This window comes from Elephantulus edwardii, unplaced genomic scaffold, assembly GCF_000299155.1.
Source record: "Elephantulus edwardii isolate Elephantulus edwardi_28Jun2011 unplaced genomic scaffold, EleEdw1.0 scaffold00032, whole genome shotgun sequence".
NCBI classification, from domain to species: domain Eukaryota; kingdom Metazoa; phylum Chordata; class Mammalia; order Macroscelidea; family Macroscelididae; genus Elephantulus; species Elephantulus edwardii.
Genome location: NW_006399782.1, coordinates 6,923,346 through 6,945,851, shown reverse-complemented (window position 1 = coordinate 6,945,851; position 22,506 = coordinate 6,923,346). Strand labels below are relative to the sequence as shown.

Genomic DNA, 22,506 nt, shown 5'->3' with positions numbered 1-22,506 from the left:
TACAGAGAGGGAGGCTGTAAACATACATGGAGCTCATATACCAAGAGGTATTATACAAAAGAATGAGTAGGTTCAATAGATGTTTAGGTTAGTTTAACAACAACAACATTTCAAACAGGGTTTTAAGAGAGGCAAGGGGTGCACACCCATGTCTATCGGGCTTTGTTCACAATAGCAAAGAGGTGGAAACAACCTAAGTGCCCATCAACAAACGAATGGATAGAGAAGCTGTGGTATATTCACACAATGGAATACTATGCTGCATTGAAAAACAAGGAACTCATGCAATATTATTCAAAATAGGTGACCCTGGAGGACATTATGCTGAGTGAAATATCTCAGTCACAAAAGGACAAATACTGCACAGTGCCACTGTTGTAAAACTAGACTGGTATCAGGGTTGGGGAAAGACTGTGAAAGATGGGATAAATAATATATACTGCATTGAAATAGATGAGGGAGAAAACTGTTTAAAAGGGTTATGTAATTAGGTATTATTGTCATGACAGGAGTCCAGAATGAAGGATGCATAGTGGAGTGGATCTGGGGGGAGGGATTGTATAACAATGAAATAAGTTTTCTTTTACTTTTCAAAGAGAAGAGTGAACTGGGGGGGGGGGGACAGGGTGAAAAGTGCAACAATGAACGAATGGAAATCCAAAGTCTCTGTAAATTTTCATTAAAATTAATTTAAAAAAATCTAAAAAATTTTAAAAAAGAGGCAAGGGGGTCATGGTAATTCAACAATCATAAATTGAGCACTTGGTGGATACTCATCATTGGACTAGGTCTCAGAGACATACCAACAGCAACACTGACTGTCAGGGAGATCTCACTGTCCTAATCTGTGGTGTCCTGTCTCAAGCGGTGGGTCTGATTTGTTGAAATATCCTTTATGATTATGTTCCCTGATGTATTTTCCAGAACAGGAAACGTGGGTAGCCTGAACAGCTGGAGGAGAGAGAAGAGAGGAGACAGGCTTCCTTGGTCTGGCATGTTTAGAAGGAATCACCGTCCTTTCCTGTAATGGACAGCAGCCTGCAGAATGCTTTCCAGTGAATGAACGGCATCATGTCTGAAGTTCTCAGCTAGCCTTGAGGAGGGCATTCAGTTCTAGAGCTGGCCAATCACGGACACTGGCCAATCAGCCACAGGGCGAGCCTTTCCTGTCTCTCATTCAAACAGGACATTTCAGTTAGCCACTCGAGATGCAGACCACAGTCTCCTTCCCTCCTACAAGATGTACAAGACCTTCCTGGTCTCTTGGTTGTGGTGACCAGACTAAGGCAGTTCAAACCAACTAACTTATCCTACAACTTTCCTCTGTGTGACATTCTGATTGAGACTCCTGGCTGACCCACGTTCTTTTTATCCTTTTCTTTCTTGTCCTGTCTGCCATCCTATTTGAAAGGAATAATGATTACAAGAGGAAGAGGCAAGGGGAAATGGAGGAAAGAACATATTCAATCAGTTAGCACTTGGAGAATAAACGAATGTCTTCAGTCAATTCCAACCATGGTGACCTGCATTGGGTTTCTAACGTGGGAAACCTTAACGAAAGCAGATGACTTCAGCTTTCTCTTGTAGAATAGATGGTGGGTGTCAATGGCTGACCACTTGGTTAGCAACTCAATACATAATCCACTACATCACAAGAGTAGAAAAGACTGTAAAAATATGAAAGGTGACTGACCACTTGAGCCCATCTTTCCACTGAAGCAAGCCCTAAAATTACTGTAGGAGAGTCTGCTTCAAATAAACATTAACAAAACAATTCAGGAATACTGTGCAAAAGCTAAATGGAATAATGGTGGGAGAGCTTGTTCAGCGATCTTGGAAAACAGATGGGAAAGGCCATCTGAGACCTCAGGAGCCGCTAGTCAGAGAATAGCCCTTTTCCACAGCGAGGACTGTTATTCTACAGGTGGACACTAGAGGGCACCCCATCCTTGAACACAGCTTCTGAGGCAGGGCGTGCATATCGGATTTCTAACTGCCCAGTGGTCACGATGGTGCTGTGTGCCTTTGAATCAGAACCAGCTGATCCTTCAAAGGGTTCTCAGAGGCAGTAAATTGCATGTGAGATTGACCATCCTTCTTCTGCAGAGCAACTGGTGGATTAGAACCATGTGCCTTTGGGATTTGCAATGTAGGTTCTTACCATTAGGTCACCACAGATGTCATGAGGAAGTCCCGTAGGAAATATGTTATGGGCTATCAAGTCGAGTACAACACATAATGACCCTATGAATATGCTCTAGAGGACATTAAGTGTAGTCAGGTGTGAAGATGCAGTGCATTTAAAAGTTAGAGCAGGATAAAGGCTGGAGTGGAGTTCCGGTTAATGCTGAAGGGCTGGCTGGGCTGGGAAGAGAGCCTGGTCTCATCAGGCAGGTGTTGACTTGGGGTAGGGAGAGCTCAGAGGAGCTGTCAGTCAGCGGGCACAGAGGCCTGTGGAGTTGGATGGGGAACGCTATGCTTTGTCTTCCTTCAGCGGACACTGGAACTCCAGCCTGGAACTCAGGAGGAACACGAGAACGGGCAAATAAATGAAGAAGGAAGATGGGGATGGATGGAATATGGACTAAGCTGAGAAATCAGATCAAGTAGGAAACTAAAGTTGCTGAGGTGGAAATCTAAGAGGTGGTGGTGAAGGCTGGCGTCAATACCACCTTGGCTTGTAGAGCAAAGGTTATCTGCCATCACCTTGTTTGGTGAGTCTTACAACCTACTGGCTCCAATAAATGTTCTACTCTAGCTCCTATCTGACCCTTCTTTTCTACCCTTATCAGACCTCACACACACACAACCTACCTTTCTCTGAGAACCATTTCCCTTTAAAATTAGAGAAGTGACTTGTCCAGTATGTATCAACTACACATAATTAGTTAGGTATCTAATCAGTCAGCAGAAGACTTTTGCTTGGAACTCTCGACCTCAATTGTCCTCTGCTTTTGGGGCTTACTTCTTGCCAATGGTCTGGCCCTCCTCCCTATCCCGCTCCCTCGGACAACCTAACCGCCGCCGAGGGAACAGAAACAGCTTCCTGTCTGAAAGCTCTGGGTGGCCTGGACCCTTCCTCTGGCTCTCAAGGATTGCAACATTTCCCTGCCTGCTACTCACAGTGGAAAGGCACTGGAGCGAGGAGAGGCCAGGACCACAGGGGGAGTTCAGCTGGCTGCAGCGGAGGAGGGGGAGGCCACCTGCCTAAGCCCTGCAGCAGTCCTGGCCTCACAGGAGCCAAAACGCAACTTTTGAGGGTCCTGCCTCAGCCCTGCTACAGACTGGGAAGCTCTTCCTTCTAGCTGCAGACTTCTCACTGCAATGTGATCCCTTTTCCCTGTTAGTTTTCTAAGAGGTGGGGAATCTTCTTTCTTAACAAAGTGATATCCTAGAAACTACAGATTGCAACTTGGCTGTGCCGCCTGGCATCCGGCCTCTAACCGGCCTGTTCCCCTATGCTCACTTCAGAGGGGATCATGGGGTGGGGGGATATCAAAGGGGAGTGGGGAGTGAGTTTGGTTACTGTTTCACTGAATAGCAGCTTTTGAGCAGCTGGTCTCCCGGTGTCCTGTGTCCCTGGCCTTTCCCAAATCTGGGATGGACACTTCCTGACTCTCTAGCACTCAGGAGACCCGCTCACTGTGAGTGTTTAGGGGCCCCTCAGGACATCCATTTGGGTAAAACTGCAAATCTGGTATGTTTTGGACTGCTATACTCTTGACTTTCTGGAGTCCTCATTTTATTTAAAAGTAGAGTTTTTAACATCTCCTAATATCTATATTTTAAAAAAACTATTTTAAATTGTGATTTGAATGAAAGTTCACTAATAAAATATTTTTAAATCCAACCCCCATACATATATTGTTTGATAATACTCATTTCCATATCCACAAGGTAATGACACATTTCTCCTTTCCTCCTTCTAATTTTAGATTGCCACTAATTTTTTCTATAGCTTTCAGTGCCTCCCTGTTCTTCAGTGATACTGTGCTGCTTATCCTCTTATTGTATAGTCTTTCTCTTAATATATATCTAATTTTTAGAAAAGGTGATTAAATTGTAATTATGGTTTTATACTCATGATGCTTCAAGTTACATAATGATCTCAGGCCCAGCTTCTTCCTTGGGTCCCTTCAGTACCTCCGTCTCCCCACAAACCTCTCTCACACTTCTAAGCAATCCCTCTGTCAGTTCCTTTCCCTTGGCATCCCTTCATGTCCCTCCCTTTCCTCCACCTTAAATGAATAGAATCCCCTTTCTTCTCTACACATGAAACTTCTTGAAAGAGTTTTCAACACTCTTGGATTTTCTTTCTTCCATTCATTCCTTAATAACTAACTTTTCCACCTTGTGAATAACTCCAGGGAATTTGCCTCAAAAGATCACTACCAAGTAAAGGGCTAAATCTAACACCAATCTTTTCAGAGTACTCATTATTCCTCTTTAGCATTTTGTGCTATTTATTGAGTCCTCTGTGCAACTTTCCCCTGTTTGTGCAACAAATTTCTGTCTTCCCTCTCTGTCCTTTATCTGGGCCTCACAGGCTCCTTTATTTAGGGACCTGTCCTTGTGATGCAGTGAATTACTTAATATGGTCATTCTAACTACAGCCTTTGTGACTCTCACAGAATGATTGGGTAGGGCTAAGGAAATAAGGTATTTATGATTCACAAACAGCTAAGAATGCAAATAAGGTGTATTAAACTCTAAAGAAAGAATTGGTCATTTTTACCGTGTTATTAAGCTTAAAAGAGAGCCAATCCCAAACTGGAAGGGAGACTTCACTACCATTAAGAATGAACCAGGAGTGGTCTCATCCTTTGGACCAAGGGTCCTCATGCTAAGAACCTCCTAGACACTGCAGACAGAAAGACCTGTAACACCAAGATGGCACAAGAAAGTAAGAAGCAATGATATGAGATGCAGAGAAAGAGAGACCTTGGAGGAAGGTGGCTACAGTGAGTGTAGTGACCCACAGAGAGAGTTGAGTGCCTTAGGGCAGAAGGCCTGACTGGGAGGGTGAGGTGCTTCTAGACACTTATTGGCAGAGCTAAAGATTTTAGTTATCCTTGTTCAAGCAAGGTGAAGCAAGGCCAAGAGGCCAAGGATCAGAGGGAGGTTTACAGCGGGTACTGCTGAGCAGGACCTGTCCTGGTCCTGAACTGTAACCTACAACTTTCTTAATAAGCCCACAGTTTTGAATATTTTCTATGAGCCCTTGAAATAAATTATCAAATCCATCAGAGAAATAGAGTGTTGTGAGAGGGAGGGCTGGTGTCAGATTTGGCAAAAATGTTGGAGGTTGAAGGTTGTTTCACTTCTTTTTCATAGGAATCTGCCTTGGGCTGATGTTAATGATGATTCTTCTCTCTTTCCTCTCCTGAAGTTAACAGAGGAGGTGCAATCCCAAAGACATGTGGTTTAAATCCACCAGCTGCTCTGTAGGAGAAGGATGGACAATCTCCTCCTGTGTGATTAACTGCCTCTGAAAACCCACTGGAGGGTCAGCTATGACTGTACACAGCAACAATGTGTATTTAGTCTTAATAACTTTCTCTAATAATCTCATCAATGCCCATGGTGTCCATTGTTATTTAAATAGTGAGGACTCCCATCACTGTAGCACTAGCTGAAATATTTTTCCTAAGCTCTAGACTCAATTGTTCAGCACACTGAAAGACACCTCTGTTGCATGGATCCCTTGGACATCTCAACTCAGCAAGTCTGAAGTCAGAACTCCTATGTCCTCCTGGACTTACTATTTACCTTCCAAGGTGCTCTGGCAGGAGCCTGGGTGGGATGGGGCAACCCAGCCTCTTCTCTCAGTCTCATCCACTGGTAAAGAGCACAGGCTTTTCACTCAAATCACAATTAAAAAGTGCATATTAAAAAGATTTAAATCTTTGAATAATAAAAAGAGCACAGACTTTAGAGTCAGAGTCAAGATTTGAACTTGCCATTTGAAAGCTCTGAGAAACTGGGCAAGTACATAGCTTCACCCCTTTAAACCACACTTAGCTGTCCATAAAATGGGGGTAATAAAAGTATCTATTTCAAGGGAGCTCTGGTGGCCTAATTGCAAGAAGCTGCACTGCAATCCCAGAGGTGTCCAGTTCAAATCGTCCAGATGCTCTGCTGGAGAAGGAGGGGCAATCTCCTCCTGTACCAGTCAGATCCAATTTGATGGTTCATACACACAAAATAATAAAATAAAAAAAAATAATAATAAATGGGGTTTGGGGAGGTGCGGGGGGGATTGTGTGCCAATGAGGGAGTTTTTCCTTTTGCTTTTCAAGGAGAGGAGCAAAAGGAAGCGGGGAGGGGTTTGTGCGGGGAGAAGGGTGCAACAATGAATGAATGGAATCCCAACATCTCTGTAGATGTTCATTGAAATGAAAAATAAACAACCTAAATTAAAAAAAAATAAAGTATCTATATATCATTGAATTATTTGGAGGGGATGAAATAATGCATGTAAAGTGTTCAATATACTGTTGTCATATAGCAAAGCATCAATATACATTCATCATGATTAATGGCTGACTGGGTCGGGACACACACGGGGGCATCACACAGCAGTGGGGCTGGGTACCATCTTTGAGTGAAGCACCATTGCCTATTTCTTCAAACTCAAAACCTCATTGCTGTCAAGTTGGAACCAGCTTACTTACAGAAGACTCTACTGGGTTTCCATGGTTGTAAATTCCCCATGAGGAGACTGCCCATCTTTCTCCAGTAAGACTGCTAGTGAATTTGAACACCAGAGAAGTACCAACTTGAGCAGTAGACTTCCTCAAAGACGTTACTGCCAGAGCTCCTGCCCATTTTCTGTGGTTGTTAGGCATCATTGAGTTGCATATGACTCTTCGCAATCCTGCAGACAACGTATCTGAGTCCTAGCCTAGCCTGTGCCATACTCATCATCTCTAACATACCGAAGCCCGTTGCTGCAGTCATTGTGCCAATACATCTTCCTCTCATCTGCTGACTCCCTCCCTACCTTTCCAAGCATGATGTTCCTCTCCAAGGAATAGCTTCTCTTAGCAACATGCCCAAAGGATTGTGCAGACTTTCCTCTTTGGGTTAAAATTCAAAGCACAAGAGATTTGGTTGCTTTGTAACAGGTATGCTGCCCTTGTTGCCACTGGCCAGGACAGGACTGTTTTGAGCCAATTTGAAACTCTGTTTAGACTCTTTCAGCTTTCCCCCTCAACTTACCAAAAACCTTCATGTAGCCAATTGTATCTCCTGAGGTTTTAGTTCATGCCCTTCCAGTCTTCTCCCAGATTATTTCCACTGAGGTCCAACTAAGAGAGCCCTATTTAGATTTTAAGTTCCTTGTCTTATCTGTCATCATTATATCTCAAGTACCCAGCACTGAGAAGGCACCCAAATATGAGTGTGAGGGAAGGAGGAGGGAATGAAGAAACCCGAGGTCTACCAGAGTTCCCCCTTCTGGGACTCCTTAACATACCACCATCTGGTGCACTGTATCTAAACTTAGGTTCAATGCTTCTTGAGGAAGTCACATAGATTTCTATCAACATGAGAACCTTGGAAATCAAGACCCTAAAAGATCCCATCAAATCATCACCATTGGCACCCTCTCAGTTCCTCACAGTATCCCTCTCAATACAGGTTTCTGCAGACAAACCACAAACCAGGCAATTGCAAGCCAATGACGAAAAAAAGGCAGCCTACCCTCAGGCTTCTCTCCCACTGTTGTGAGTTCTGACTCCTGGCTCGGCTCACTGGTCCCATACACGTTGATGGCACGCACACGGAATTTATACTCGCGGTCAGGCAGCAGGTCCTGGACATTAAAGGAGGTGCTGCGGCATGTGGCCAGATCCTTCCACAGCTTGTCCACTGAGTCCCAGATCTCCACGCTGTAGGACTGCACGGCACTGCCGCCGTCATACGAGGAGCCGTACCAGGACAGCGTCAGCGAGGAGCTCCGGATATCAGAAGCGCACGGTGTGCCAGCTGGGGGGTCTGGCTTATCTGGAGATACAGAAGCATAATATCACCCAAACACATCAGAATTGCCGGGAAGGAAAGTTTTCTAAATGGTACTACCCCCTGTAAGAGAGACGTAGCCTAGAGAAATCAATGCCCCTAGACCTAGTTTCCTTTCCAATCACACATAATAAAAAGTCAACGTTAGATGGATCATGGCTGAAGGCAGAGAGTACCAGAGGAGTGTCTATCTGTGTTTCACTGACTATGCAAAGACATTTGACTGTGTAGATCACAACAAACTGTGGCTGACACTGAGAAGAATGAGAATCCCAGAACACATGATTATACTATGCAAAACCTATACTTGGACCAGGAGACAGTCGTCAGAAGAGAGCAAGGAAAAACGGCATGGTTCAAAATTGGGAAGCATGTGTGCCAGGGATGTGTTCTATCTCCATACCTTTCCAATTTATATGCAGAACAGATTATCCAAGAGGCTGGGCTGTATGAGGAGGAATGTGACATTAGGATTGGAGTAAGACTCATCAACAATCTGCATTACACAGATGATACAACCCTGCTTGCTGAAACTGAGGAGGACCTGAAGTGCTTGCTGCAGAAGGTCAGGGACTGCAGCCTCCAATATGGATTGAAGCTCAACATCAAGATAGCAAAGACTCTCATCACTGGGCCCATTGGCAGCATCATGATAGATGGAGAAAAGATTGAGACTGTTAACAGGTTCCATTTGCTTGGCTCCACAATCAACATGCTTGGTACCAGTAACCAGAAAATTAAAAGACAAATTGCATTGGGAAAGTCTGCTGTCAGAGACCTCTCCAAAGTACTGAAGAGCAGTCTGGAGACTAAGGTGCATCTGATTCAGGTCATGGTCTTTGCAATTGCATGCTATGCGTCAGAAAGCTGGACAATGACAGAAAGAATTTATGCCTTTGAGCTGTGGTACTGGAGAAGAGTGTTGACTATACCATGGACTGCTAGGAAACAAACAGGTTTGTCCTGGACAGGGTGAAACAGGGTTGCTCCTTGGAGGCAAGGATTCTGAAGCTTCATCTGACATACTTTGGACATGTTGCAAGGAGGGACCAGCCCTTGGAGAGGGATGTCATACTTGGAAGGGTGGAGGGACAGCACAAGAGAGGAAGACCCTCAATGAGATGGATTGATTCAGTGACTGAGGTAATGGGGGTAGGTGTGTCAGAGACAGTGAGATTGGCACAGGATAGAGCAGGATTTAGGGCTGTTTACATAGGGTCACTATAAGTTGTAAGCAACTCCATGGCACCTAACAACAACAAAATGCACAAACCTCATACACAGAAACCCGTAAGAAGTTATGTGCTCAAAACAATTTTTTTTGCTAGTCTTCTCATTCTCCACATCATGATTTCTTGTACTTTTCCCAAGTCATAAACATATTTTATATTTCTCAGAGCAAACAGATTTAGGAAGCTGCCCAGAAGGCAAAGACTGTTTTTCATCACAAACATGTTTTAAGAAAGAGACGTGTTCTCTCTCTCTCTCTGTTTCCTTCAGGCCCTGGGTCAGTGACCTGTGATGTAACTAGGGTATGCCTCTGCCCTCTCTGGGACTGGGAAAATGTCTAGCCCACTGAAATGAGGTTCTAATGTAAAAAAGATAAACTTGAATACATCTCTGTCCCCACTCGCTAGACATGAATCCTTCTGTGCCTCAGTTCCCTCATCTATAAAATGTGGGTAATGACAGCACTTGCATCACAAGGTCATGGAGAGAAGCTGTTAGGGCAGTGGCTGGCTTGGCCAATCATTGTTTTCATGACTACGAGAAAACTTCACTTCTACCTTTATAAAACATAAAAAATTATTTATTCCTGGCAATTACTTGCTATACATCAGAAAACTAGGCAATGTTTGAGCTGTGATGCTGGAGAAAAGTAATAGATATAACATGGACTGCTAGGAGAACAAACAGGTTCGCCCTGGAGAGAGTGAAACCAGGCTGCTCCTTGGAGGCAAGGATTCTGAAGCTTTGTCTGACATACTTTGGGCATATTTTAAGGACCAGTCCTTGGAGAGGGAAGTCATGCTTGGGAGGATGGAGGGACAGTGCAGGAGAGGAAGACCCTTGATGAGATGGACTGATTCAGTGACTGTGGCTTTGGGGGTAGGTGTGTCAGAGACAGTGAGCTTGGCTTAGGATAGAGCAGGGTTTAGGGCTCTTGTACATAGTGTGGCTACGAGTTGTAAGTGATTCGATGACACACAACAACCATCTCTTTCATCCTCATATAAAAAATCAAATCAAGTGCATGACTGTTAAGACAATTCTGAATCTGCATTGAGTTCTGAAGCTGTAAGTCTTCACATGAGGAAACTGTCTCATCTTTTCCCCCACAGAGCAGCTGCTGGATTCAAACCACGAACCTTCTAGTTGGCAGTCCACCTTGCAACACACTGCACCACAAGAGCCCCTGTTGATCTCCGTACTCGTGTAATATGAGATAACGAATTCTAAAAGCAAACCAGTACATCACAACTTCATTAAGAATTGGTAAGAATTGGTAGCAACCAAGAAATTCTTTGAAAGGTAAATAGATTAACAATCTGTGGTACATCTACACAATGGAATATTAATCAGTGATTTTTTTTAAAGCTATCAAATCATGGAAAGACAAGGCAGAACCTTGAATGCATACTGCTTGGTCAAAAAGTCAGTTGAAGACTCGATGATGTATGATTCTAGTATTATTCCATTTGGGAAGAGTCTAACTAACTATAGAGACAGTGAAAGACCGAGAGGAGCTTGGAATGAGAGGAGAGATGAGAAGGTAGAACACAAAGCATTTTTGGGCACTGGAACTTTTTTCATGATATTGTTGTAATAGTGGACACACTAAACAATATGTATATGTCAAAATTCATATTATTCTGTGAAGAATTTATAGAATAGCATGATGGGTAAACCTTAATGTAAGAGATAAACTTCAGTTAATGAAATGCAATGCACCACACAAATGCAAGATGTTAATAACAGAGGAAATTTTATGGGATTGAGGAGGGATATATTGTTCCCCGCACTATTTGCTCAATTCTCTGGAAACCAAAAACTTCTCTAAAAACTTGTCTATTATGTATTTTTTTTAAAAAAAGAATAAACACACAATAGCAAATGACAGCCATCCCAGACCACCCAAAGTCCCCAAGCCCAACCTACTGCCACAGAGTGTTTCCAACCCATGAGTGTTTCCAACCCATGATGACCACTGCATCCCCATCCCTGTCTCCCCAAGCTCCTGAGATTGTACATCTTTATGGGAGAAGACTGCTCATCTTTCTCATGTGGAGCAGCTGGTAGGTTTGAACTGCTGACCTTCTGCTTAGTGGTGTGACCCACAGTCTTTGCCTGGTTGCTTTCCCATTCAGGCAGCCCGAGGCCCATGTGAGTTAAACCGAAGCAGTCAATAGCTGAATGAGGTGCCTGGATTTGCCCTTTGCTTAATAGACAAAACTCTGTTAGATCCCGTTTCCACAGCTAAATGGTTGTGTACATATCTGTGCTCAGTAACCTCTCATCCCCCAAAGCAGTTTAATGTGGAGCTCCACAGCGAAGCTCCCCAGACTCCCCACTTATAAGCTCTGGGGATTCTGGCAAGTTCTTTCACTTCTGAGTCCTGTTTATTTATCTTTCTTTATTTGAAAATGGAGTAAATATGTGTCCATCTTTCAGTTTGGTTTTTTTTTTTCAAAGACTCAAGGATGCAAACACAGGTAAAGTAGCTGGCATAGTGTCTCGTATGCTCTCACTCCTCAGCAAGGCAGAAAGGCCAAGGACAATTCCTGCAAATGATGACATGCAAGTGGGAGAAAACTGTGCATGTGCAGTTACTATGTGTTGTTAAGTTGGAACTGACTTATAGCTGACTCTCCTGCAGCTTTTCAGAGGCTGTGAATCACACAGGAGGAGAATGTCCATCTTTTTCCCATGAAGCTCGTGGATTTGAACCATGTGCCTTTGAGACGGCAGCACAACTCCTTACTTAATAGGCCACCAGAGCTTCCAGTGAATATGTGTGTATGAACCAAAAAACCAAGCAAGCGCATTGCTGTCAAGTCAAACTCACAGCAACTCCATTTGTTGAAAGGTAGAGGTGTGTTCTATGGGGTTTTCTTGCCTCTGATCTTTATGGCAGCAGATAGCCAGGACTTTCTTATGCAGCACCTCTAGGTAGGTTTGAACTGCCAAGTTTTAGGTTGGTGAAGAACTGAAAACTGCACACACAAACATTCACTCTCCCCTTCTCCCCCTCTGCACACATCTCTATTGCAGCCAAGAATTCACTGCCGGAAATGCTCTCGCCCCAGCACCTCCAGCCTGGCCCCAGCCTGGGCCCTGGGAACCATTCTGGGCTGTGAAAGAGCCGCTTCCCTGTCTCAGCACTCAGTCACCCTGGAGGTCTTCAATGATGGAACCACTTTCACTAGTTGTTTAGTATGTTCTCTTACAAAAACTGTTTGTTCTGGAAGATTTATTGGTCTTTTTTAGAAACATTTTTGTGTTGGCTAAGTTGTTTATTACTCTAACCTCTCTTAGAGGCAAGTGGCTCAAGTCCTCACAAGACCCAGCGAAGGAAGTAGAAAAAAAACACAACAAACCAATCCTAAAGAGGGATGAAAGGCAAGTTCACTGCTCCCCCCGCCCCCAGACAAACTGCCTGGACAATATCCCAGTGGACAAGTTTAGAATCATGGAGCTTTACACAAGGGATACAGGCATACACCATGGACCGACTGCGTCCCGATCTGCTTTGGTCAAGGAAAGGGAAACTGAGAAATAGATATTGCAGAAGAAGTGCAGTGTGTGCCTTTCCCTTTAACTAATGTCTCCTGGTTGAAAGAGAGAAGAACTGACATGTGACATTCATCACAACTGGTAGTTCAGAGAGGCTAGGAGAGACCCTTTAATCCCAACTGAAACCTCAATGCTTTCAAGGTATTTGATCCCAATTAACGAGTTCAGAAAAGACCTCGGGTCTCTCTCCCTGAAGTCATATGAGACTGGAAGCTCCTTCCCCTAACTTGTACCCCACACTAACTAAAGCTTTCTGTTCTAGCCAACCCACAGGCTTTACATGGAGGAGAACTAGAGAGAGATGTTAAGTTAGTAAAGGGACGTCCTCAAAACAGAGCTTCTGTGACTGTCCTCTCCATGCCAAAGACCCAGGCAAGTGTTAGAGGGTGGGGAGAGCCAGGCGTGGCCTGGCCAAGGACAGGCTGGTCGGGCATCTAGGGCCTGGAGCTCTGGGCTTCCTTTGAATTCTCCCATGGCTCCCTGGGGACGAGACCAACAGAACGGGAAACACTGCATCTAGCGAGGGGTATCAGATGGCACCATTCCCAGGATTTCTGCTCAGTCACTGTTCTCCTTCCTGGGAAAGTAGACGATTTTGTCTCCATTGCTTGCCCAAAATAAATGTCTTCACAGTCTCCAGGTATGCCTGTGTGCTTGAAGGTGATCTGTAGTCAAAGCCAAGCCTGCCTGGACATCCCTCCTCACCTCAGACCCTCAGCAAATGGGCCCCAGCAGGCATCTGCCTAGATCAACCCCAACCCAGCCAGAGAAAGAAACGGGCCCTCAGAGACTAAGGCGTTGTGCCCAGCAAGAAAACCTAACAAGGCAGAGCCAAAAGAAGACTGCAAGAAATCTCCAGGCTGCAGACCCAGCGTGTTTTACTTTCCAAGTTTTAGGCAGAAAAAGATCAAGAGTGTATCTTAATTAAAACTGAACAACAACAACAAAAAAACTGAACAACATAGTCACCTACTCTCACTTTTATTACCATTGAGTTAATGTTGACTCCTAAGCAACCCTCCATCAAGTTTCCAAGGGTGTAGATCTTAAAGGAAGAAGATTGCCCACCTTTCTTCAGGGAGCCGCTGGTGGCAAGCATTATGAAGAGAAATTTTCTGCCCTTAGAAATCAGGCAACCAAGTCACTCCATCTCATTCGGGATCTTCCTCCCTGTGCTATCCCTCCACCGTTCCAACATGATGTCCTTCTCCAAGGATGAGTCCCTCTTGGCAACATGCCAAAAATAGATGAGCCAGCACTTCAAAATCCTTTCCTCCAAGCTTGGTTTCACTCACACCAGGACAGACCTATTTGTTCTCCTAGCAGTCCATGGTATGTCAATACTCTTCTCCAGCACCACAACTCAAAGGCATCAATTGTTCTTCTATCATCCTTAACCACTGTCCAGCTTTCTGACTTATTCTTACTGGACAGCAAGTAATTATGAAGAGCTTGGCCTGGATCAGGCACACCTTAGTATCTACACTGACAGTGTTGCTCTTTAGTACTCTGGACGGGTCCCTGACAGCAGACTTTCCCAATTCAATTAATCTTTTGATTTCCTGACTGATGGTGCCGAGTGTTGATTGTGGGAGCAAAGCAAGCTGAAGCTGTTATCAATCTCAATCTCTTCTCTGTTTATTATGATGTTGTCAATTGGCCCAGTGGTGAGAATCTTTGTTTTCTTGATGTTGAGCTTCAATCCTTGACTTTCTGTAGCAAATATCATTCAACTGTTGATGGCACCTGGGCGGTTTCTATCTCTTTGATATTGTTAATAATGATGCCTTAAATATGAGTGTGCATTAAAAAAATCAGGCAAGTTCCACACAGACAGAATTTGGGTATGTCTCTACTTTTTTGGGTCTTTTTCCTTGGAAGACACATGAAAAGAGTGGTTTTCCTCATGCTGTGTGAGCTCCAACCCCTCATGTGGGCAGAATGCCTCTCTCTGCCCCGGGCAGCTATGAGTTGGTTCCAACTCAGTGAGTCCCAATTAAGAAGAACATGATACTGGAAGTGATTTCAGACACCAACAGAGCAGTCCATGGTAGACAGTTTTCGCAGGTGCATAGATATAGACAAAGTCCTCTTCTAAAAAATCAGTCAATACAGCTCTTATGGGTCATGATAGAATATTGTCTGATGTGATGCAAAAAGATAGGCCCCTTCTAGGTTGGGAGGCAGGCACTCAAGCTACACAGTGGTTGGGACAATGGCTGTGAAATGGTGCAGCACTGGCTAATGTTTCTTTAGTGTCCTTTTCCACACTTGAGCACGCTGCTGCAGGCACTGTGGCATTCCATCTAGTTGAGACTTCTTTCTTTTTCTGATCCTCCACTTTCCAGGCATGATACATCCCTTTCCAAGGAACAGCCTCTCCCAGTAACATGCCCAAAGTGTGTGAGAGGGAGCTTCGCCATCCTTGCCTCCAAGGATCCTTCTGTTTGCATTTCCTCCCAGACAGCTACGCATCACTCATTTCAACCAACTGAGGGACCCACTCACTGCCACTGAGTTCGTCAGTTCTAATTCATACTGACTTTCCACCGGTTTCAAATACAATCATTGCCATAGAATCAGATCCAACTGAGAGCTGACCCTCCGGCAGGAAAGGAGATTGCCCATCTTTCCCCCACGGAGTGGCTGGTGGATTAGCAGTGCACCTCCTCACCCATCAAGCCACCAGAGCTCCCTGTCATCAGTTTACCAGGCAGTAAACCTTTACGTCTTCCTTTCTTTAGTGTGTCAGAGATGACGAGGATGGCACAAGCTAGGACTAGGTTCAAATCTGTTGTTTATAGGATCACTATGAGCCATACTAGAGTCCATGACACCTAACAACAACAACAACAACAACAACAACAACAACAACAACTTTTTATGGAGAAGACCATACATTTTCCTTCCTTGGAGTGACTGGTAAATTTGAACCTCCAATATTTCAATTCACAGCCTGACACCTTATACGCTACACCATCAGGGCTTCTTAACTGAGGGAAAGGGTTGTTGTTGCTGGGTGCTGTCAAGTTGGAACCAACTCACAGCTGACCTTCCAGTGGGTTTTAGAGGCAGTAAATCACACAGGAGAAGGCTGTCCATCCTTCTTCCACGGAGCACCTGGTGGATTTGAACCACATATCTTTGGGAGTGCAACGCAGGCCCTTCCCATGAGAGTAAACTAGCCATTTCAGATAATGTGAAATAGAGTGGTATTCCTTTTAAAAGCCTATGCTGCTGTTGTTAGGCACCATTGACTCAAGTAGGACCCATGGTAACTCTATGAACAACAGATCTGAACCTCGTCCCATCCTCAAAATTTCTGACATACTCGAGCTCATTGCTGCAGTCACTGTGTTAATACATCTGGTTGAGAGTCTTCCTCTCCTTTGCTGTCCCTCCACCTTTCCAAGCATAATGTCCTTCTCCAAGGACTAGCCAGCCTCTTATAACAACATGCCCAAAGTAGGTTAGATGAAGCATTTCATCTTTGCTCCAAGAAGCACTCTGGGTGCACTTTCTCCAAGACATATCTGTTTATTCTTTAGACAGTGCATGGGGCATTCACTACTCCTCTCCAACACTACTGTTCAAAAGCCTACATTAAGAGGAGTTAATTGCTAACAAGTATAAGTTATATTCAACCAGCCTCACTTAGCTGGCCTGTAAATGGATGTTTCTAAAGTTGATAAAAACTGTCTGGAGTAGGCCAAACAGTTTCTGTTTAATCTCATTTATGTTTTACATCTACTTAATAAACTCAGATTGGATAATACACAGACGTCCATAGATACACATGGGTAAATCTGAGCTTAATCCAGCTTTACTTGGGGCTGACATTGAATTCATGGGTTCTGAATGAATGTGGCATTGCTGTATCCATCAATGTGAGTGCTCACTGTATCGAGCAGTTCTATTCTTAGCTCTCCGAAGGGGAGGCAGACAGAAAGCCCTGTTCCCCTCCATTCCATTCCCCTCCCAGAACAGCATTTAACATGCTGCTCCTGCCAGCTGGCGGGCAGCCACGCCGATGGCCCTGTCAGCACTGGCCGTGGAGAATAAGAAACTCAACCATAAAAGGCCAGAACTGTGGCCTGTGCAGTGGGGGGAGGGGAGCACATGGCACCAGAGTGGGGGCAGGGGCATCAGTTGCAGAAAAGCAGCTCAAAGAGGCCGACCCCAAAGTCACCCTAACAGGGTAGGTACCAGCGAACATGAAAGGCCACCGGACACTGATGCTTGCTGACAGGATGGGCGTTCCGGGCCAAGTCCTTCAGGCATGAGTCTCAATGTATGAGCAAACTGGTTACTAGTATCATTTCTGAAAGCCCTACTATGTCCTCACTCCTTGGGGTAAATTCTTGAAATAGGCATAAGCAGTCACCAAAGAGGGAAAGAGTGTGAAAAAGACCCCTCACACAGCTCTTGGAAGAGAGCTCTGGTGACCTAGTGGGTTGGTTCAAATCCATTAGCTGCTCTGAGAGAGAAAGACAGGCAATCTCCTCTCGTGTGATTTACAGCCTCTGAAAACCTGCTGGAGGGTCAGCTATGAGTTGGTTCAGACTTGAGAGCAATGAAGCACCACAACAGGAAGAAATCTCTATTCTCAGTGTAGGCCGTGGGGAGTTCCACTTCTTACCCAGTGGTGGCACCTCTCTGGAAGTTCAAATCCATCAGAGGCTCTGAGCGAGAAAGAGGAACAATCTCTTCCTGTGCTATTTACAGCCTTCAACAATGCACTGGAGGGTCAGCGATGAGTCTGTTCCTACTTGATGGCAATGCATGATCCTCTCTTATAGATGAGACAATGATTTCCTCACCGTGGGCTGTTGTGCAATGGTACGCAGTTCAAATCCACCAACCGCTCCACAGGAGAAATATGGACAATCTCCTCCTATGTGATTTACTGCCTCTGAAAAACTACTGGAGGGTCAGCTATGAGTCAGTTCTGACTCAACAGCACACAAGAACACAACTGAAGAAAACCAAAGAATGGAGGGTCAGAGGAAGAAAGGGAGCAGAGAGGGAGACAAGGGCAGGATAATGAATACTGGAAAATACTGCAACAGAGTGTGGGGTGAGGAAGTGGAGACCATGGAGAGGACTGGAGTGAGAAGAGGCCAACCGTCCACAGGAGCATGGACAGCGAGAAGAGGGACCCTCTCCAGGTCTGGTGCCCAGGGACAGTCGCTAGGGGGCTGCAGCACTTCCTGTGCAGGGAACTGGGTGGAGTCAGGGCCTGAAACCTACGGTCTATCTTGGTAGCTGGCTCTGATGTAGCTCACTAGCCCCTCACTTGTCTTCCCACTTTGTGTTCTCACCTCTTCCCTGCTCCTCATGTGGCATGGAAAAGGACTCTCTCTTCTCCAGCTGCTCAGGGGCTGGAGGGAGATGGCATAGGGCCGGCCAAAGCTCAGTGAGAGACAAATGAGGACATCTCCTATGCCTTCGCCTAGGGACAGCTCCCCAAAAGGCCTGCTTGTCACCCTCAAGATGAATTTTCCAAGCACAGAATTCCTACACCTTTTGGAACATTCTGCACTCGCTCGTGCCCTCCTCCCCGATGACTGGCGTCCTGGAGGACGGGCATTTGAGAGCCGATTTCCACTTGGCCCTCGGTGAACTGTGTTACTTATAGTGGACCTTGGCTTCTCCTTTGTGGGGCTGGAACAAGTAGTGCTGTCTTTCTGAGTCCTAGTGTGAGGGTGGGAGAGGAAGTTGCTGTGGTCAGGTGTGGTCGAGGCAGCTCCAATTCACAGTGACCACGCATGAAGTAACAAAGCACTGGGAGGAGGAAAAGCCCCTGGGAACATGGTGGCTTGTTAGGGCTCCAGGGGACCTTCACAGCCACCTTCTCCAACTTTCAACTTCATGTCCAAACACCTCCCTAAGAAAGATTCCGGGTAACCACATAGGCACAGGAGTCTCTTACGTCCAGCACACACAGGAATGTCTAGCAAGGCAGAGTCCTGAGCTCCATGCACGGTTGAGTGGGCTGTGCATTGCAGAAAGGGGGAGGCTGAGGCCTGCACACCAAGCTCTACACTGAAGGTTAGGTTGAGAGTCAGTCTTTTCTAATTGCTCCACTCAGAGGCATTCCTTTTTTTTCTAATTTTCATGAAGAATTTACAAGTTTGGAAGTCAAGAGCAAGAAGAAAACCCACTCAGGTCTCATGTCCATGCCAATAAACACAAGGTCAAAAGCTCTCACGAGGACACATGTACACATGCCATCAGTCAGCTGTCCACTGCCCCTTCCTTTATCTGCTCACTCCTATGCCATGCCGGGCACCTGCCCTGTGGAGATTAGCTGGAGCTGGGCATGACTCATGGAAGGATATCGGTTGAGAAGCACTTTGATATTTCTTGAGAGAGCTGACCCTCTCCCCACATTGTCATCCTGACCACCTTAACTCCTGCCCCCTACTACCTCCTGCTACTGAGTCTAAGTAACTTCAAATATCACGGGATAGAACCGTTCCATAGGTTTTCTTGGCTGTAAGCTTTCTGGAAGCAGATCTTTAGACCTTCTTCTGAGATGTTCCTGGGTAGGGAGAAGGTTCCAGCTGTTAGTCTTTAGTGCCTGGGTGCAGATGGCTATACACAGAGACCTGAGAGCTGACCAGGGCATGAAGATCACAGCGAGTTGGATTGGGAGGGGGACAATTGAACTTAAAAGTGTTAGGTTATGAGTTGTTGTTGTTATATGCCGCTGAGTTGCTTGCGACTCATAGCAACCCTATGTAAAACAGCCCTAAACCCAGCTCTGTCCTGTGCCAATCGCATTGTCTCTGACACACCCATCCTGATTATCCCAGTCACTGAATCAATCCACCTCATAGAGGGCATTCCCCTCCTGTGCTGTCCCTTCACCCTCCCAAGCATGATGTCCTTCTCCAAGGACCGGTCTCTCCTCACAACATGTCCAAAGTATGTTAGACAGAGCCTCAGAATCCTTGCCTCCAAGGAGCAGCCTGGTTTAACCCTTTCCAGGACAAATCTGTTTGTTTTCCTAGCAGTCCATGGTATTCTCAATACTCTTCTCTAGCACCACAGCTCAAAGGCATCAGTTCTCCTTCTATCCTCCTTAGTCATTGTTTAACTCTCTGATGCATAACAAGTGATTGTGAAGACCATGGCCTGTATCAGATACACCTTAGTCTCCAGAGAGACACCACTGCTCTTCAGTTCTTTGGAGAGGTCCCTAACAGCAGAATTTCCCATGGCAATACATCTTTTAATTTCCTGGATACTGGTGCCAAGAGTGTTGACGATGGAACCAAGCAAACTAATGCTGTGAATAATCTCAATCTCTTCACCATCCATCCTGATGCTGCCAATTGGCTCAGTGGTGAGAATCTTTGTCTTCTTGACATTGAGTCTCAATCCATATTGAAGGCTGCAGTCCTTGGCCCTCTGCAGCAAGCACTTCAAGTCCTCCTCAGTTTCAGCAAGCAGGGTTGTATCATTGCATAACGCAGATTGTTGATAGCTCTTTCACCAATCCTGACCCCACATTTCTCCTCATAAGGCCCAGACTCCTAGACAATCTGTTCTGCACACAGGTTGAAAAGATATGGAGACAGGATGCATCTCTGGTGTACTCCCTTCCCAATTTTGAACCATGCAGTGTTTCCTTGCCCTGTTCTGACTACTGCCTCTTGGTTCAAGTATAGGTTTTGCATTAGCACAATCAAGTGTTCTGGGATTCCCATTCTTCACAGAGGCAGTCACAGTTTGTTATGATCCACACAGTCAAACACCTTTGCATAATCAATGATAGACATTCCTCTGGTATGAGAGTAAAAAAAAAAAAAAGGAGTGGAGGTGAGCTCAGCAACCAGGCTCTGAGGACTAATTGGTGTGGTACTATCTACAGAGAGCCTGAGTGGGCCTGCATAGTGATCAGAGAAGAGACCGCTCCCTTCCTGAGGGTCTGTGAACAGTGAGAGAGAGGGTGATGGGGAGCCAAGACCAAGCTGAAAGACTGCAGGGATAATAGTGCAAGGCTCAACTCTGTTTTCAGAGGTCACTATGAGTTTTAGTTGACTTGATGGCACTTGCAACAACAACAGTAATAACAACAATTTACGTCAATTAGCTGCACAGATGTGGGAAGGCGAATGGGAATATATCCAAGAGCATGGAGAGGTTTGGCAGAGGGCACTGCTATATATGTATCTGTACGTAATATAAATATCCAATGTATCTATCTATATAGTTAACAGTATATAGAGCCTTGGTGGGGTAGCATGTAACATATCAGGCTGCCAGCTGGAATCCACCAACTTTTCTGTAGGAGAGCAGTCTCCTGTAAAGCTTTGTAGCCTCATAAACCTGATGGGAGGTCCCTGTGACCAGAAGCACCTTGACAGCAGTGATATATGTACATGTACACACACACACACCCCACAGTATACAGGGCACAAAATGTGCAAGCTTTTCAGCTGTAGCCAAACATCTTGAGGAACTGAGTCACGGGGTCTGAGGGCTTAGGACCACAGCATAACACAGTCCACAAAGATGACATCCTACCCTGGTGAGTAGTGACTGGGGTCTAAAATTTTGTCACTTAGACACAACTATTGGTCTCTTCCTGTCCAGAACAAAGAAAAATGAAGAACACAAAAGTCTCCTGGAAACAATTCGTCCAAAGGACCAATGGATGACACACATCACAGCCTCCAATCGCTTGAGTTCAGAATGAACCAGACTGTGCCTGGCCACCAATAGAAGCTGCTCTGAGCTGGATCACAATAGAAAGTCCTTGATGGTGTGGGGGCGGTGGGGGTGGGGGAGGACAATATCTAAAATGCTAAAAAGATCAGACTTAGTAATCTGATGGAGACTGGTAAAACTCCCAATATTACAGTCCATAGATACCCTCCAAGTCTGGAATTGAGCCCATACCCAGGATCACCTTTCAGCCAAACAATAGACAGGCTCATACAGTGTACTGGATTGGGGGTTCTGGTGGCTTAGTGGTAAGAAGTTGAGCTGTAGTCCCAAAGGCACATGGTTCATATCCACCAGGTGCTCTGTGGGAGAAGGATGACCAATCTCTTCCAGTGTGATTGACTGTCTTTGAAAAACCTGCTGGTGGGTCAGCTATGAGTCAGTTCTGAACACGACAGCACTCAGCAATATACAGTGAACAATAAATCCATAAAGAATGTGATCTTCAGAAAAATCAACCCTAGGAGACCAAAAGGGTATCATTTCTCAAAAAAACCAAGGCAGGGAGGAGCAGGAAAAATGTGCGAAGAGGAAGGAGGGACCCAAGGAGGAAGTAGGGAGAGCTTCATTACCCCGAGGTTGAGGGGACTGCCGCTGAAGTAAAGAAACAAAATGTGTGTCAGTGGCTGACAGGGAAATGAACTTGCTTTGTAATCTTTCAGTTTAAACCACAACATAATGTTCAACATACTATTACAGGGGTTTTATATATTACATATTATGGGTGTTTCAGGCAAAGACCAGAAGGCGTTGGCAATATTTATGGACTGCTGGGAAGAGTCAATGGAGAAGAAAAGGTGGAAGAGAAAAAACAAGAGTGGAGATGAGTTCCAAGATAGGTGGTTGTAGTCTATGTGTTTCCTACTGCCAAAGGGGCCCTTTAGAGTAGTGAGAGAAGATCTTCACCCTGAAACCTACAGCGTCCCTTTTCAGCAGGAAGTAGCTAAGAGAATA

At 45.2% G+C, this 22,506-nt stretch overlaps 1 protein-coding gene across 7 annotated transcripts in view; it reads right to left on the bottom strand.

The window, feature by feature from the left end:
- The window catches only part of MYLK (myosin light chain kinase), a 312,184-nt gene that overhangs the window by 41,740 nt on the left and 247,938 nt on the right, over positions 1-22,506 (bottom strand). For all 7 annotated transcript variants that reach the window (XM_006884219.1, XM_006884221.1, XM_006884222.1 and 4 more), the window contains one exon: positions 7,705-8,007. In XM_006884219.1, the coding sequence (XP_006884281.1) occupies positions 7,705-8,007 (303 nt within the window). The remainder of the gene's footprint in view (positions 1-7,704; positions 8,008-22,506) is intronic.